Genomic DNA, 17,418 nt, shown 5'->3' with positions numbered 1-17,418 from the left:
ACACTAAGACATAATCCTGCAACCACTTTATGAGTTCGACGTTTTGCCGAACCTTAGCCGTTGTTTCCATAGGCATTCTACCTTCTTTTAGACAGGCTGAACTCCAGAAGACTCGCCGTCAAATATCCAGGCGATCGAACAAGTTTTTAGAGGTTGGACAAGAAGGTCATTCTCCTGCATTTTTCCCACGGCGTGAAAGTTTCTCTCTTCACCTTGTCCCAAAGGTACGTTTGGGCTTTTTCGCCCGTGTTCTCGGCTCCGCCCCTTCTGGGATGCGATACAGGAAGAGTCTCGGCTATAAGAGCCTATAGATAAGCATGTTTGCCTGCGTGCTTGATAGCGTTAACGTATAGCTGTGTGTAGGAAGTCTTCATTCCTCTCTGCTGTTGTCGGGCAAAAGTTTGGGTGCTTAAGTTTGTGCGGTGTTTGACAAGGTAAGAAACGGGTGTTTTGAGCATCTGGGCATTCAGAGAGGTTAGGTAAAGGATGGTTTAGACTGAGATACAGTCTGTACTACAACATACAAGCTTCCAGTTAATGTAAGGCAACGGGTGCGAGCAAGTTTATGGGAAGCTGGGCTTGCTGCGAAAAGGACTTGCTGTTGGGAAGCTTTCATTAGATTGTATCTAGTAGTTCATTGCCATTGCTTTTGGTATGTAGTAAAGCTACCCAAGTAAGTTACTAGGAATAGTTTAAAGAGGAGTTGCTGGTGACCTGGTTTTAAAAAGGCCCCACTGAAAGCGAAGTATAAATGAAGAAATGTTAGGGGTTTTTGTTAAACCCTGGCTGGGCCTTTTGGAAGCACTCTGCTATTTTGTAAACCGAGAGTAAGCCTTGCATGCAACACTTTCCTCTTCATTTTACGTAGGTTGGCAGTGGCGAACGTGCCTTCAGAGAAACTTCTTTTATTCATCAACATTGAGAAATGAAATCTCAGTATTGTCTGGAGCACTGTCAGCCAGCAAATATTTTCTTTTAGAGAGAAACGTGTCTCTCTTTTAGAGAGAGAAATATATTCTGTAATATTAATGGAGTGTGCAAAAAGAAAAAGTGGCGCAGAAGGCTAATATTGTGGAAAACCCACTCTGATAAATTTCATATAACTTTTGTTTTTGAATTGGCCTCTTCATGTATGTTTAACAAGATGCTTTATGATAGCACTACTTACTGCTAGTAGAAATACAAAAAATTAGTATGTTCTTAAGCTTTCAAATAATTCCTAGACAATCCTGCTATGTTATATTCTAGATAAATATAAGTTTTAGTGACATGAGAGATGCTGCTGGATATGAGGTATATAGTATTTGTGTTGTAACCTTTGCAAACCATTTTAATTATGCTTAGGGAATAGATTTGGGAGGGTTTCAATCCATCATTACTATTCATCCTGATTTAATTGATATTGAAAGCATCTTTGAAAGTATGCCATTTGATGGTCAATCTCTGCTAGTCCAAACTGCATAACTAACTTTAGAATGCTAAAACAAATCTGTTAAATATATATATTTCCTAAATATATATGTTTACTTTTTTGGATTTCAGACTGATGTGTACTCAACCATAGAATGGCAATTTCCAAACCTCCTATAAAAGAAGCTGAAATATAGGAAGCTTCCTAAATATAAATTCTTTTAGCACATCATAGAAATATGAATCACAAAAAGCAATAATTAAAATAATCTGCTTCCAAAATTTAATTACAAAATATAACTGAACTTCATTTATTTATTTCTCCCTCATGCTTAGATGGCCAAATCCATCCCTAAGAAACTTAATAAGCATTTTTGAAACCTAGTATCCTTTGGACTAATTTTTTTTTTACTATAGATTATTTATGGATAAAAATGTGATGGAGATGCCTATACTGCCATAGGACTCCTTGGAGGAAAGTAGATAAATTAAGGGGATGAAGAGATCAGCAGAGTAGACATTCCTTGATAATCTTGTCTTTCATTGATGTTGTGACCTAAAGGTCATTTAATAAATCATATTTTGGAAGATTTCATTTGAACGCAAACTGGCAGAGCTGTCCCACTGAGTGTATACCCTTGGGTGTACTTCAGAACAAATACTTTTTTGCCCAGTGAAGCTTGGCTTTTCTCCTTTAGAAGCTCAGCTGTATTTAATCTGTGTTTCTCAAATGTTATCAGTTATCAGACCCTTCTTTTCTGACTCAGCCTTGTATATGGAGCTCTGTTTGCAAAGTCCAAATGGGTCATGTTGATATAGCAATAACCTAGTAGTCTAATTTTCTCAATGGCCAATGAAGGACAACATTATCAACCTTAATATGTTACCTTTCTTTTTTTTAAAAAAAAAAATAATACACAGTTTTCTTTATGATCAGGGGTTCATTGGAAAGTTGAACGATTCCTGAATCCTGTTCTTTCTCTGACCTTACTCTGCAAATAATAATATTAAAATGTCTAATGTGGATAATAGCATAACTATATTTTATTTTTAGTAAAAATTGATCCTTCATATTAAATTCTGATCATTTTTCACTAGCTACTATACTTTATTCATTTTATTTCTTCGTAATTATGTTTAACATTTATTCATTAAATTTATATCCTACCTATTCTTCAGTAATTCTAGCATTCCATTTTCATCCACAATGTTTCTGTGAGATAAGTTTGGCAGAGAGATGATGAGGTTCCTTGGTCCTCCATGCCTAATATTTACCATTACTGAAGCCTAGTTTAACTGCTCTTTTATGACAATTTCTTCCATATTCCTTCTTAAGAAGCTAAATCAAGAGATTGTAATGTTATTCCCTCACAAAACCCTCATTCTCTGTTTTGTTTTCTATTGTATGTAGAAAATAAAATAGCCATGTTAAGTGATTTCAATATGCGGAAATTAACTTTTGGACAACAGATCTGTCTATACTATAACTGGATTCTAAAAAGTAGTCCATTTCATCAAGTTACAAAACCATTGTAGCTTCTTTAATATTAGAGATGGCTCTTTTGAGTAGTTGTCCAAGAAGTGCACTTGCTTTTTCTATCGAGGGAATTTACCTCCTTGCTTCTTACTCTGCTCTTCAAGTTCTCTTTCCCTCTCTCTCTCTTTCCCCCCCCTCTCTCTCCCCCCCCCTCTCTCTCTCTCTCTCTCTCTCTCTCTCTCTCTCTCTCTCTCTATATATATATATATATATATATATATATATATATATATATATATATATGCTTCTTTGTTTAGCCTTCATTTCATTAATATCCTCATTGGTGTATGATGATGTGATGGTAGTCATTATTTCAAGTAGAGTTAATATATTACTAATGAATGATTCAAGAAATGGAGGGAAAATGGCTTCCTTTGCAAGTTCCTTCAATACGATATGACAGTAGTTTTCTTACAGTGGTTATATATTCTCCTTTACAGAAGACAGGATTTTATTTGGCAGGCTGTCAAAAGAAATGTTGAAAAATGATGCAGTCCTTGCCTTCAAGTTGCTTATCGTCATTTCTTCTCCTGATGACATATGAGTGGGTGACATGATGGAACCCTTCCTAGACTATAAATTTGAACTTGCTATACCTCAGAAAATATTCATAGATCAAATGAAGTTCATAACTGATTAAGTTTTCTGTAACTCAAAGTGGTAGTTAAGCTTATGTTTTGCTACACGTTTCCTCTAATAACACATATGTAATTAAGTATAACTGGCAGCAACTGATAAATAGCATATATGTCCCTATGGTTTTGTTTTTAATATACGTTTCTTAGGATTTAGTCTTTTCCAATTATGAAGAATGTGGTCAAATCTGTTTGGGATCTGCTTTTGGAGACTAAGAGTTATAGAAATATTTTCAAATAAAATACAGTTAGAAATGTCTAACTGTATCTCCAGTCTTAGTCTAGAGTTACATATCTTGCCAAGGTTTAAAATATGGTTTATGGCTAGGATCACGTGACATGCTACGCTCAGATCAAACCAAACCAACCACTCTGTAATATTAAACAGTTTAAGATGCATTTAAACCTAGTATTACTGTGCTCCCCCCCCATCTCTAAACTGTTAGGCTTACCTAAACCTATACTATCTGTGAGAGTAAGGAAGAGGACTTGAAATATGCAGGAATTGTTACTTAGGCAAAAAGGGCTGAAATATTTTTTAAGACGAGAGAAACATTCAGAAGTAATTCAGATAAATACCTGTCTCATTCTCTGGTAGGAGATGTACAGCACAATCACACTGACAAGCTTTTATTACTCTATCCCTGTGATGGTGACCCTATGGCACACGTGCCAGAAGTGGCATGCAGAGCCCTCTCTCTGGGCACGCATGCCGGCCACCTGGTCTTTGGGTTTGCGCGCGCCGGCCAGCTAGTCTTCAGGTTTCTGGGGCTCTGGCGCACGGACGTGCATTCTGGTTTGGTCACTCACTGCCAAAAAGATTCGCCGTCACTGTTCTAGCCCATTTATGCTTCTAGCCCAACTGAGTGGGGTTGACGCTTAAGAGTTTTTCTTCAAAACCAGCTAACTGCCTTCACTGGGAAATTCCTAGCACTTCTTTCAAGTAACTCAGTTCTTCCACACTGATGTTTGATCACAAATCAGTGACTCACAGTGCTGACTCCTTTTTTTGAGGAAAATTTTTGAAGTTCATTAATCTCTTCAAGGATTTTTGTATTTGTAAGGAGCTCAAACATGAAATGAACTTTGATTATTTGCATTTGAATTCAAAGAATGAGTGTTACCGGCATCTCCTTGAAAGAGATGGATGGTCTAGAAATGTGAAATATAAATAATCTTATGACAATAGATGGAGAAAGGAGTATTATATATGTTGGCAGCCTTGAGTTGCTTATAAAGTAATAAAGGTGGGCTAAAAATCAAATAAATACATATGTGCCTATATACTAATTGCCTATTAGTATATATGTACCTATATACTAATTGCCTATTAGTATATATGTGCCTATATACTAATTACCTTTAAGTATATATGTGCCTATATACTAATTGTATCCCTTTTAAGTAAGCTTTGTGGGTATCATATAAAATTAAGACATAACAAAGTACAATGGAAGGTATGCAAATGAATTGTAGAAAGGACCTGGGATGTTGTTGTTTAATGATATTAAAGGTATTGTTGCAGGATGTAAGGTAGTCCAAGTAAAGTTGCCTTTTGCAATTGACTGATGAATGAATTTGTCAATACAGATGATGTTCAAGTGATGCTTCCGATGTTTCTCGATTGCATTCAAGACCTATTAATATGGGTACCGTCTTTGCTTTCTTTTACCATAGTCATTCTGCTTCTATTTGCAGGTTTTTGTATTTTCTAGTTCTCTCCACTTCTTTCTCTTCTCTTCTGCTGTCCCCAGGAACTGCCACATCCAATATCCAGAAAGAGTTTTTAAAAAATATTTTTTATCAGCAATTGTTAAGCCTGGGATATGTTGTTGCAGGTCCTTGCCTGTCAGAATTCTAAAGTCTCAGAGCACTTTAGTCTCTTCATTTTCTATTATTTTGTCTATATTGTAGTCCCATCAATTATTGTTTGGAGGAAGTGGTATTTCTTGCAGATATTCCAATTCCAATGCACCATTGTTCTTACTTTGTTGTGCTGTTGTTTGTAGTCAGTCTGTGTGTTCTTCTTGCAGCAGTTAACCTGGCGATCTACTGTTTCTTCAGCTTCTTTGTAGAGGCAGCATTTGTTGTCTTTTGCTGTCATCTCAATTGTGGCCTTGTATGCATTTGTTCTTACAGTTTGGTCTTGTGCAGCCAGAATTAGCTCCTCCGACTCTTCAACTTTTCTGCTCTTAGCCGTTACCAGGTCTTGTTGTTAACTGCTTTAGGTAATATTTGTTTGTTTAATTTATAGTGAAAATGGGGAGAAAAGTTATTTAGAAATTTAAGGAATGTAATCTGCATTGTATTTGTATTTTACAAATATGTAAAATACACAATAAAACAGTCTATTCAATTTTAAAGCAGAATGTCAACTAAATTAATGCCAAAACTCAGGTGTCATTCTTCATTGAATCTTTATTTCTTGAAAAACATCTACAGTTAAAAAATCCCAAACGCCAAGGATTATTACATTCTAAATGTATGTTTCAGTTGTGTCAGCATTTCTCACTAGTTGGAATAATGATGATTGACTTTATATTAAAACATGAATGGAAGTATTTGTTTAAACTGCAGTTAGCATTTAACTCCCTCAGACAGTATGGCTATTCTGTCTTGGATGATAGTTAAGAATATAAGATTGGGGTAGAGTATTCAAAACTGAGGTTGAAAGAACATACCTGTAGGATTTTAATATTGCTCACTGGCGATAATTACAACATTGAAAGAAATGATTATGGAGGGCCCAAAGAGAATGAAGTCACAATATATCTAGTCCCAAATTTTAAAATGGAGATAAGTAGTGGCTTGTGGGCTATTAATCCAGAAAGATCAGAGAGTGCTCTCCCAAGTCCCTATGATTGAACAGTGTCATCCATGGGGATCAAAGAAGACTGACTTGTTTGTTACAACATCACCACAGAGACCCATCTGTTTCTACCCTGATGATATTCCGAAAGCCCTTGAAAACTTGGTGTAATCCCAAACATTAGGGCAGGTTGGGTTTAAAGGCCCTATAAGTTGTCTCTTTGGTATGATTTGCATTTTTTCCCTGCATGTGCATGATTCTTGCTCTCTATTTTATGTTTAAATGTAAGCCATCCAGAGTAATCGGGAGCCAGGTTGTCTAAATTTAAAAAAATTAAAGCAAAGAAATGAATAAATAAATATCTTGCAACATGGGGAGTGAAGGAAGAAACTGAGCACGCTGAATTAAGGGACCATTGTGAAACCAACTGGAAAGAATTTAGTACAAAAATCCAATGGGCCATGAAGGTTACTCGGGAATCTTAGTCCAGTGACTGTCTCTTGGCCCAATTTATCCATCGGGATTCTAGTTAACATAATGCCTCTCTTCCTTCTGAAAAGTAGAATACTATAGTCTTCCTTGGCCAGAAGATAGCAAGAGCAGAAAAGTAACCTTTGGTGGTCCTTGATTTACAAGTGGTTGCTTAGTGACCAAAGTTATGGTGGACCCTAAAAAAGCTATTTATGACCTGGATTTGAAGTTCCAATGTCCAGGGTCTCTTTGTGGTCACATGACTGCATTTTGGGTTCTTGGTAATTGACCCACATTTATGGCCGTTTGCAGCATCCCACAATCATGTGATTGCAATTTACAACTTTTTTCCGGAAACTGGCATTTACTTCCAGTTTCCAGGAAAAAAAAGCCCCATGACAAATAATGGGCTTGTTTAATGACCACTATGTTCATTTAACAACTGCTGCATTTGCTTAACGACCACCTCAAAAAATGTTGTAAAATCGTGTGCAGTCACATGATCATTTGTTTTATGATAATCACAACATAGAACTAAAATTGTGGGCTTAATCACAGTCATAAGTGAAGGACTACCTATATATGTTAGTATACTATAGTAAAAGTCTGTTCCTGGCAGAAATTATCATCTTAGAAATCATCTCTTATTCTTTGACTTTGAGCAGGTGACTACTTGCTCATCTTATCTGGGCCTACAGAGAATTACAGGGTTTTACACTAGTAGGGGCCTGCAAAACCTGTTCATGTATGCAGTACAATAGGTTTCATTAGTTTGTATTCAGATAAAATATACATGTTTGGTCCAAGTTCAAAATAACCCCTGGCCCTTTAATTCTGGAGATGAATCAAAATGATTGTTCTGATTCACTTAAGAAAAAGGAAAGAGATTGGGGTTAAACTTTAAAAGACCAAGGTTACTGCAAGACAGAAGTTCTATGATGTTCACTGTTAATTTGTTTTGGTAGATGAAATCTTCCAGAATGACTTTCATTGCTTGGCTGCTTGTGTGCCTTTTGGATCAATCAGCTGGTTACCCAAATGGAAAAGTATCCGAATCCTGTGACTCTATGTTGCCTTTTCATGGAGGGTCACCCCAGAAATTTCCCAAGCACACCATTGAAGTGAACGTGACAGAATTTAAACCAGGAGATCGTGTGAAAGGTATTGATTTTTGCCAGGGCTCTCTTATGGTGCTAACACCATCTTCTCATGTTTTTGTGCTTGTTATATACAGGTAGTCCTCAACATACATTTTAGTTTAGTGGCCGTTCAAAGTTACAATGGCATTGAAAAGTGGCTTATAACCATTTTTCACACTTATGACTATTGCAGCATCCCCATGGTCACTTGCTCAAAATTCAGATGCTTGCCAAGCGACTCATGTTTATGACAATTGCAGTGTCCCTGGGTCATGTGATCTCCTTTTGTGACCACCTGACCTTCACTAGGGAAGCCAATATTCACTTAACAGCCATGTTCCTAACTTAACAACTTCAGTGATTCATTTAACAATGGTGGCAAGCAAGTCGTAAAATGGGGCAAAATTCACTTAACAAATGTCTCAGTTAGCAACAGAAATTTTGGGCTCAATTTTGGTTGTAAGCCGTGGACTAAATGTACTTTTTAAATATGAACATTTATATAGTAACTTTTTTAATTGTACTGCATGCTGCATGCAGATCACTTCTTTCTTGGTGGGATGGGCAGCCATTCAAATTTGGCCATTTCCCCCCCACATCTTCCTTCAGAGATGTGGTTGAAATGCTGGTTATAGGTTAGCTTTCCCTAGTGGGTTGGAATGTTGGGCCCAGTTTGAGTTCATAATGTTTCATTCCTAATGTGCGAGTATAAACTATAAACAACATTTATAATAAGCTCTACTGGTTTTTCCACTCTTAAAGTTGGGTTGTTTCCAGAAGAAGCCTAGGGCAACTATGCCACTTTTATTATCCTAGCAACATAAGTTTTTCAAGAGTGTTTTCTAAATTACCATGTACCATTCTAGGCAGCTGCCATCTTGTGTATCTTAACTCAGGTTCTATAACTGAAGTTTGTTTTAGATTATAGTATCTGGTTTGATTTTGTTTTTTAAAAAAAGAGTGTGTAACATTCAAATAATGTGGTAAACATAAAGGTAACATCGTTCCAGGTACCAATGACAAGGTACATTGTATTTTAAATGTATTCTAGTTGCATTATAATTCTTATAACCAGCTTAGCCATTGAAGAGAATTCTGGGAGTAGAAGTCGACACACACCTGGCAATTGGCAAGTTTACAAAATGCTGGATTTGAAACCTGCTCCTTTTGCCAGAATAAACTGAGATTCATCTCCATTCCTTTTCTCAAATTCTTGATTTTAGTTAGTTTTTCTGGGCCTACATTTGAAGGCTTTTTGCTACAAGCTCGTAATGCTGACCGCTTGGAAGACCTGCCTATTGGTTCTTTTGCATTAGCTGATCGGAGACGATCTCAGCTCCTTAGATGTGGACACTTAAAGGTAAGAAAATCTTGAAAATGGCTTCTGCCAGTCAATTTTGACTAGTTTTGAGCAATAAATAATGTAGGAAGACCTCTTAACACTGTTGCTTTAAATGACTGTTTTATTTTTGCATCAGTTTTGTATTGGAATTAGTCAACACTAAGGATGCTTTAATAATACTTTTTCCTTTACAGACTATTTTTCCTTTATAGATTATGTTTAAATATTAGAGTTCCCTCTGCTGGTTATCCGATGCAGAATAAATTAGTAACTGTTAGCACACTACATTGCCATGTTTTTGGTATATCCTTCCTTGTATGCTTTTTATCTGTTAACTTTTCAGAATATTTTTCTGATGGACATATTCAAATTCTAGAGCAATGTGCAGATTGGATAATATTGATGAGTTTCTTGTGGATTCAGATAATAACAGAAATGAATCCTCAAGTTGCTGAAAATTTAAACAGGTGGTATGCTGATATTAAAATGAAACATGATTTGCTACTTTCTCTGAGTAACACAACTCTTTGTAGGGATGGCTTACCTGAGAATATGTAGGCTAGAGGCTATAATATGAAAATATAATAAAATAGTAAAAGCACCTTCAAATAAAAGAACCATTAAAATGAAATATTAAAATATCTAATACCAGTAAGCCACTTAAATCTTTAAAATTAAAAGCTGAGGTAAATCATCTGAGAACATAATCCATTTTTAGGCAGAATAAAACTCCTGGTGCATAAATTCATTGCCTTAAATGGTTTATGATGTATGAACTCTGATTGCCTTTCATATGGAATTGCTCATACATTAACCCTAGTTATTCCAGTTAAGTTGTTTGTCACCACAATAATTGGATTTACATCACACTAAATCATAAAGTGGTTTGTTAGATTTCTGTTAACAGCTGTCTGTTTTAAGATGTGCCTGTCACAATTGGGTTTATGTATAATGCTAAACAATAAACTTTTTTTTTACTGTAAAGTTGCATTCATATAACATACTAAGCTAAACTAATCAGTTATATCTTAATCAGTATGGTATGTTGAACCAAATCATAGTTTTTGTACGGCTTGGTATTTGTGAACCAGTTATCATGAATTGTTAGATTGGAATTTAGTATGGTCTATAAATCAAATTATTGAGTTGGTTCATACATTTTACTAAGTCATTATATATTTTGCTTTCTGACTTGATGCATTGTTGGCACTCAAGTGGTTGTGGTTTATTCAAAAAGCCATTGTTAATACAGTGACTTGATAAAGTGCCTTGTATGAATTCAGCCATTATATAATGCTAAAATGGGGCTTCTGTATTTTGTAGAACTCAGCTGTTAGTCACACCAGTAAATCTAAGAAAGACCATATGGATGCTTATTGGATTGCTCCTAGAGATGCACCAAAGAACATACAATTCCTGTAAGTGTATTAAAATAATTTTCCTGTTTGGATGTTCTGAGGTATTCCTTTCAATAATATGTATGGCCTGTAGAATATGAAAGATATACAAATCTCTGAATTGAATGTCATGTTGACAAAGTTCTACATGATCCTTCAGTTTTCACCTATCAGTGTTACAAGTAATCTCTGTCTTATTTGTACAAAGCAGCAGACAAGAGCTTCAGCTCAACTTGAACCAAGGTTGAACCCTCTTAGGTCAGTGGTTCTCAAACTTTTCTTCGCCATGGACCCCCTTAATACCTTTTGTGGGCATGGACCATGGCCACAGACCCGCCCAAGACCTAACTCAAGATTTAAATCATAACATTTCTTCAAGCCTTTGCAGACCCCCTGTGTTGACATCACTTAAATATGAGCCAGCAGTGTGCTGCAGCTGCCAAAAAAGCCAACACAGTTCTAGGCTGCGTTAACAGAGGGATAGAATCAAGATCACATAAAGTGTTAATACCACTTTATAATGCCCTGGTAAGACCACCACACTTGGAATACTGCAGCCCCCTTTGGTTGCCACGATGTAAAAAAAATGGTTGAGATTCTAGAAAGAGTGCAGTAGAAGAGCAACAAAGATGATTAGGGGTATGTCTAGTTTAATGAAAAGAAGGACTAGGGGTGACATGAAAGCAGTGTTCCAATATCTAAGGGGTTGCCACAAAGAAGAGGGTGTCAAGCTATTCTCCAAAGCACCCGAAGGCAGGATAAGAAGCAATGGATGGAAACTAAGCAAGGAGAGAAGCAACCTAGAACTAAGGAGAAATTTCCTGACCTAGAACAATTAATCAGTGGAACAACTTGCCTCCAGAAGTTGAGAATGCTCCAACACTGGAGGTTCTTAAGAGGAGATTGGACTACCATTTGTCTGAAATGGTATAGATGGTCCTGCCTGAGCAGGTGTTTGGACTAGAAGACCTGCAAGGTCTCTTCCTACTTTGTTATTCTGTATTCTGACATCACAGCTCCCAGAGTCCACAGACCACAGGTAGAGAACCACTGCTCTAGGTAATTAGGAGCTGTCTCAGAGCTTCTATTTAGTCTGAAGAATGGTATAATGTAGACATCCGGAAAATTTTCTTTTCATTAGTTTAGCTTCTCTGTACCTAGACTGATCACCTGCAATACAATTAAGAAACTCAAAAGATCTGCAGAATAAATGCCACAAAGATTGGATATGGTCTCTTCCTTTGTTATGATTGATATCTGTATGAATCATTGGGACTTTTGCCTCTGTAGTCATTGGATATGGTTGTTTGTCCTATCACTTTATAATTAGGAATCAACTTTTAAATTACTCTGGAATGGGTAGCCTTCTTAAAGGAATGAATGCTGGATTTTCTGAGTTAATTTAGATGGAAGTTTGACGGGATCATTTTTAAAAAAAGCTATTGTACATCTGTGTTAGGGTATCTTTACAGTTCAAATGTTAACTAACAGGCTTTGTCTCTTCACAGAGTCACAGTTGTACAAAAATTCAGTATCTACTGGGTAAAAATTCCTGGTCCTAAGATTTCTCAACCTACTATACTTCCTTTGACAACAATAATGTCTACTAATAGGACGATTCCAACATCCTTGCCTATCTCTTCCCTAAGCCAACCAGTAAGTAGTAATGAGTTAATTGATTTTTGTTATTGTTTATTGCTGCATTTTCCTACACATAGCAGAAAAACCTATTACTAATGTATTGAGGCGGTCTATACATTTCATGAATAAATATTTGTGCAAAACCTTATTTCAGTTATCATATGCATTCTCTAGATCAGTGTTTCTTAAAAATTGCTTTTCTCGGAACCACTTCCCAGTTTTAAAAATTATGGAGCACCCCAAAAGAGCTTTTGTTTGTATGGGTTGTATTTATCTTTTTTTAATAAATATGTTTTTTATTAAAAGAAGATTTTACAAAAAAGTTTAAAAGCTACTGAAACATAGAAGAAGAAATGGAAAAAGACTATAAAATATTATATTTTTTTGTAAAAATGAAAATGAATAACAAAAAAGCATGGAAAAAAATCTTTAAAAATGACTTCTCCAAACTTCTTTGTAGCAGTTACAAACATAACAATTACTGGTTGGAAGGTATAATTTTTATCTTGGCTCCAAAATTTTAGGAATGGAGACCTTTTGGGTCAAGATTCAGATTGGTTAGGAGGCGTACAATATTTAGGGTATCTTGGTAAATTATATGCCCTTCCTGGAAAAATGGCTTTGAGGGGTGATGTTTGGGGATCCTATCTCAGTATTTTAATTATGATTTTATATTGACCAAACTCTTTTGAAATGCAGCATACAATTTTTTAAATATAAGTAAATGAATAAAATTACGAGAGACTGTCTAGAGCTTTGGATGTTTAGATGTTTTATTGATGATTTTGCTTTTTTATTAGATATTGCAATTTTTATGTTTCACTTGATTTACAAATGTTGGGTACTGTATCTACACTCAGTCATCTGTACCTGGAGCAGCACATAAGCCCAATAAATAAGTTAATGGAAAAATGCAGATCAGCATATTCAATCTAGCCAAGGTTACAAAGTCCTTAAAGGCTCAGATCTGCATTTTTGAGCATTCCTTGTTTAGGCCTGACTTTGCTTAGGTTTCAGTGACAGCTAGAAGTATACTTGCATGCTAAATCTAATGTGTAACTGCATGCATGCTTGGTGATATTGGATCTGGCCATAGCAACGCGTGCCTTAATTATATCCCGCTTGAATTACTGTATTACTATAGTGCATTCTATATGCGGCTTCTTTTAGAAAGTTGGAAAGTTCATTGATGTGGCCATTGATCTGTTTCTGGACAAAATTCAAAGTGCTGTCTAGAGCCTATAATGGCACATGTCATATGCAAACACGTTCTTTGAAAAGTGACATGTTTCCAGATGGGACTGACTGGAATTCATGGCTTTGGGGAAGAATCTTTTCTCTTTCCTGCCGTAATAAGAGATCAATATGACAGGAACTTGAGATGCTGCTCCAAGGCTATAAACTTCCCTGCCAAGGGAGGTCTGACTGTTTCCATCTCTCCTACAAGTAAGTCTGAAGTCATTAAAAAAATAAAATAAATATCCTTTATTAAACATACCTTAAGGTTTTGATTGAAGAGATTTTGCTCAAATGACGTATTACTTTGAATTGCAAATAATCAAACTTGATTTGATGCCTATTGTTGACCATATCCAGGGGTGGGCTGCTGGGGGTTCACAGAGGTTCGGAAGAACCTCTAGCTAAGATTCTGTGCAGTTCAGAGAACTCCCAAATCCCACTCCTGGCTGGCCCCGCCCACCCCACCCTTCCCAGGAGTCCCTATGCAGCCCATTTTGGATGTAGGTAAGTCAGGGCGCGCACGGAGGCTCGGGGAGGGCAAAAACTGGAAGTTCAGGAAGGCTGGAAATTGCCCCGTTTCCGGCCTCCAGAGGGCCTCCGGATCCTGGGGAGGCCGTTTTCGCCCTCCCAGAGGCTCGAGGAAAGCCTCCGGAGCCCCTGGAGAGCAAACTCCCCCAGTGCAGGAGGTCGGCTAAGCCACGCCCACCATGGCCACGCCCACCCAGCAACCGGGCAGAGAACCCCTTGCTAAAATTTTTGAAGCCCACCCCTGGCCATATCCAGTAGCATTTTAGTGGACTATCAACAATTGTACTTAATAGGTACTTTCCAGCAGTGACATCATAATATAGATAAAATGATTGGGGCAGTTATTTACCTCTTATACTTCTAGGTTTATCATTTATTTGTTAGTTATACATTTAAAAATGCTAGAGTTTCCTTTATATTCGGTTGCTTTATTTACTTAAACATTGATATGGCTGCTCACATTGTATAAAACAAGCCCTAGGTAAGTAACAGCCACATATACAAATAACAAAAAATACAACAAAATTAAGACTCTAACCCAGTGGTTCTCAACCTGTGGGTCATGACCCCTTTGGGGATCGAATGACCCTTTCACAGGGGTCGCCTAAGACCATCGGAAGACACATATTTTCAATGGTTTTAGGAATAATTTTATGGTTGGAGGTCACCACAACATGAGGAACTGTATTAAAGAGTCGCAGCATTAGGAAGGTTGAGAACCACTGCTCTAACCTATCATCAGGCACTCTAACACTGCATTTCCAGAAGAGAAATGTTGAGCTCATTTCCCATCCTAGCTCAACACCTGAGAGAAAAAAGGCAGATCTTAACGACCTTCTGGAAGGCAGAGATGGTAGGGATCTTCCATAACTCAAGGGGAGACTGTCCGAAATACAAAGTGTGACTACAGAAAGAGCTGGCTTTTTAGGTGCCACCGAGTGGCAACATTTAAAAGAGGGGAACTGGGGCACAACCATCCTTACCCAATATGGAGGGATGGTTAGATGTCATTGAGAAGAGGAAATATCTTAAATAACATGGTCTGTACCATGCAGGGTTTTAAAGGTGAAAACAATCACCTTATATTGCACCCCAAAATAAACTAGAAGCCAATGCAGCTCTCACACAGCAGTGGTGTAACACGGGCAAAATATAGAGCATTCAGAACTGTACACACTGCTACATACTTGACCCGTTGGAGTTTTCAACCATATGTCCATATAGAGTGATTCAAATGTCTTGGTTTAAATGGGAAGTGATTAATGTGTGGGTAATCCTGAGCACACTTCCTAGATATTAAATCTGTCTGTCTGTCTAAATTTATATGGCAAGATGACTGTCATGGCTGTCTAAATAAAGTGGTGGGATTTTTTTTTTTTTGAAAAAATAATTTTTAGGCTTTTTGCAAAATGAACAAAATTCTGTCATCTTTAAAAAAAGAAGGGGGCCCTGTGCATTTTTAACCTGCAAAGAGTTAGTAATTACTAGAGCACTTTGCATTGGATTAAAAAGCCTTTAATTGTTCTACAGAACGAATATCTATATCTGTATTGTACAATTAAGTGTCTGTCTAGGATAGGGCTGTAATTGTAGTGTGCATCCCAAATTATAGACTTCCATTGCTGTGATGTCAAGTATCTGGCTTAAACAGAATTGTGGATTTGAGGCTTAGAGCATAATAATTGCCAGAAAAATGAACTCTTTAAAAATACTTTAATATGAAAAGAAATGAACCGAAACAACAAAACAAAACTGATTAAATAACATATAAATAGATAAACTTATTTTTCAAAATATAATTTTATATTAACATAATTATATTATGTTTTTGAAAAGAAAGATTAAAAACTAATACAAATTAATGTAAAATACGGGGAAAAAGAAATAAAGCTAAAAGTACAACAAAAGAAAAAAACAAAAACAAAAACAGAAAAGAAAAAAGATATAAAGTAATACTTTCCAATTATAAGTACTAATATAATATATTATTACAATATGTAAATATAATAAATGTTACCAGTACAATTACAAATTTACTTCTATGGTTTCAACATAACTCTCTTCTTTCTATAATTTAATTCATTAAAACCATAAACACTAAGCTTTTTTTTTCTGTTTTATGCAAAAAAGTCCATAAGGGGTTTCCAGCTAGCAATAAATAGATAGCTTTTTCTTGTTTCATATTTGAGTCAATTTAGCCATCTCAAGAAGTTCCATCATCTTTACCAACCATTCCTCTCTTGTGGGATAATGCTGAGCCTTTCCATCTTTGTACATACAATAATCTTGCAGCAATTCTCATGTATGAGAACAAAATCCTTATTGGGATTTGTCCTTCAATCCTAAAAGAAAAACTTCTGGTTTCCATTGTATATTAATTTTTAAAACCTACTGAATCCGTCTGTGTATTTGAAATTTTCTAGCTTTTTTTAAAATGGCCCCTCCTTTGTGGGGCACTGTAGAGCTCAGTGTTTTCTCCGCTCCTTTTTAACGTGCACATGAAACTGCTGGGTAAGATCATCCTTTACCAAGGGACAAGGTGTCACGAATATGCTGATGACATCCAGCTATATATCTCCATCCTGGGTGAAGTGTGTGATGCAGTGGACATACTTTCATGGTGTCTGGTGGCTATGGGGGTCTGGATGGGGAATAAGACACTTCAACTGAACCATGGTAAGGCAGAGTGGCTGTGAGTGGGGCCCCTGTATCTGGGAGTTTATCACTTTTGGTCTTGAATGGAGTCGCACTACCCCTGAAAGACCCAGTGCATAACTTGAGGGTCCTCTTAGATGCACAACAGCCTTGGTTCACAAAATGCACTGGGTCCAGTATTGGCCATAACCTATAAAGCTCTACATGGCACATGGCCAGGCTTCCTGTGGGGCCAGCTATGCCCCATCACATCAGCCCAACCTACTCAATCATATGCTGCAGATCCTGTCAGTCGAAGAATTTTGACTGGCAGGGTCTAGGAAGTGAGCCTTCTCTGCCACTGCCTCCACATTATGGAACATCCTTCCTCCAGGGGTGAGATGGGCCCACACTGTCCTGGCCTTGATAGAGGGGCCACAAAGATCCATGTAACTTTGGGGCTGACTAGTGCCATGAGAGCCTTCTCCCCGCCTTATTACCAACGTTAAATGACCATCTTGGAATTCTTATTTTTCTTTCTTTGAAAAAAAAAATTATAATGTTATAATCTTACAATTTTTAAAATTTAAAATTTATAATCCTAAATTAATCTTAATGTTTTATTGTTAATTTTAT

The 17,418-nt window shown here is 36.7% G+C and overlaps 1 protein-coding gene across 1 annotated transcript in view; it reads left to right on the top strand.

The window, feature by feature from the left end:
* Positions 1 to 355: 355 nt before the first annotated feature.
* FRRS1 (ferric chelate reductase 1) overlaps positions 356 to 17,418 on the top strand; it is a 30,359-nt gene continuing 13,296 nt past the window's right edge. The window contains exons 1-5 of the mRNA XM_070941194.1: positions 356 to 434; positions 7,828 to 8,023; positions 9,225 to 9,361; positions 10,667 to 10,761; positions 12,249 to 12,396. Coding sequence (XP_070797295.1) covers positions 7,828 to 8,023; positions 9,225 to 9,361; positions 10,667 to 10,761; positions 12,249 to 12,396 — 576 coding nt within the window. The 5' untranslated portion in view covers positions 356 to 434. The remainder of the gene's footprint in view (positions 435 to 7,827; positions 8,024 to 9,224; positions 9,362 to 10,666; positions 10,762 to 12,248; positions 12,397 to 17,418) is intronic.

Source organism: Pituophis catenifer, unplaced genomic scaffold, assembly GCF_029215685.1.
Source record: "Pituophis catenifer annectens isolate HBS135680 unplaced genomic scaffold, rPitCat1.0.hap2 SCAF_3, whole genome shotgun sequence".
Taxonomy (NCBI): domain Eukaryota; kingdom Metazoa; phylum Chordata; class Lepidosauria; order Squamata; family Colubridae; genus Pituophis; species Pituophis catenifer.
Note: the sequence above shows the minus strand (reverse complement) of the source record. Positions and strands in the feature narration are given on the sequence as shown.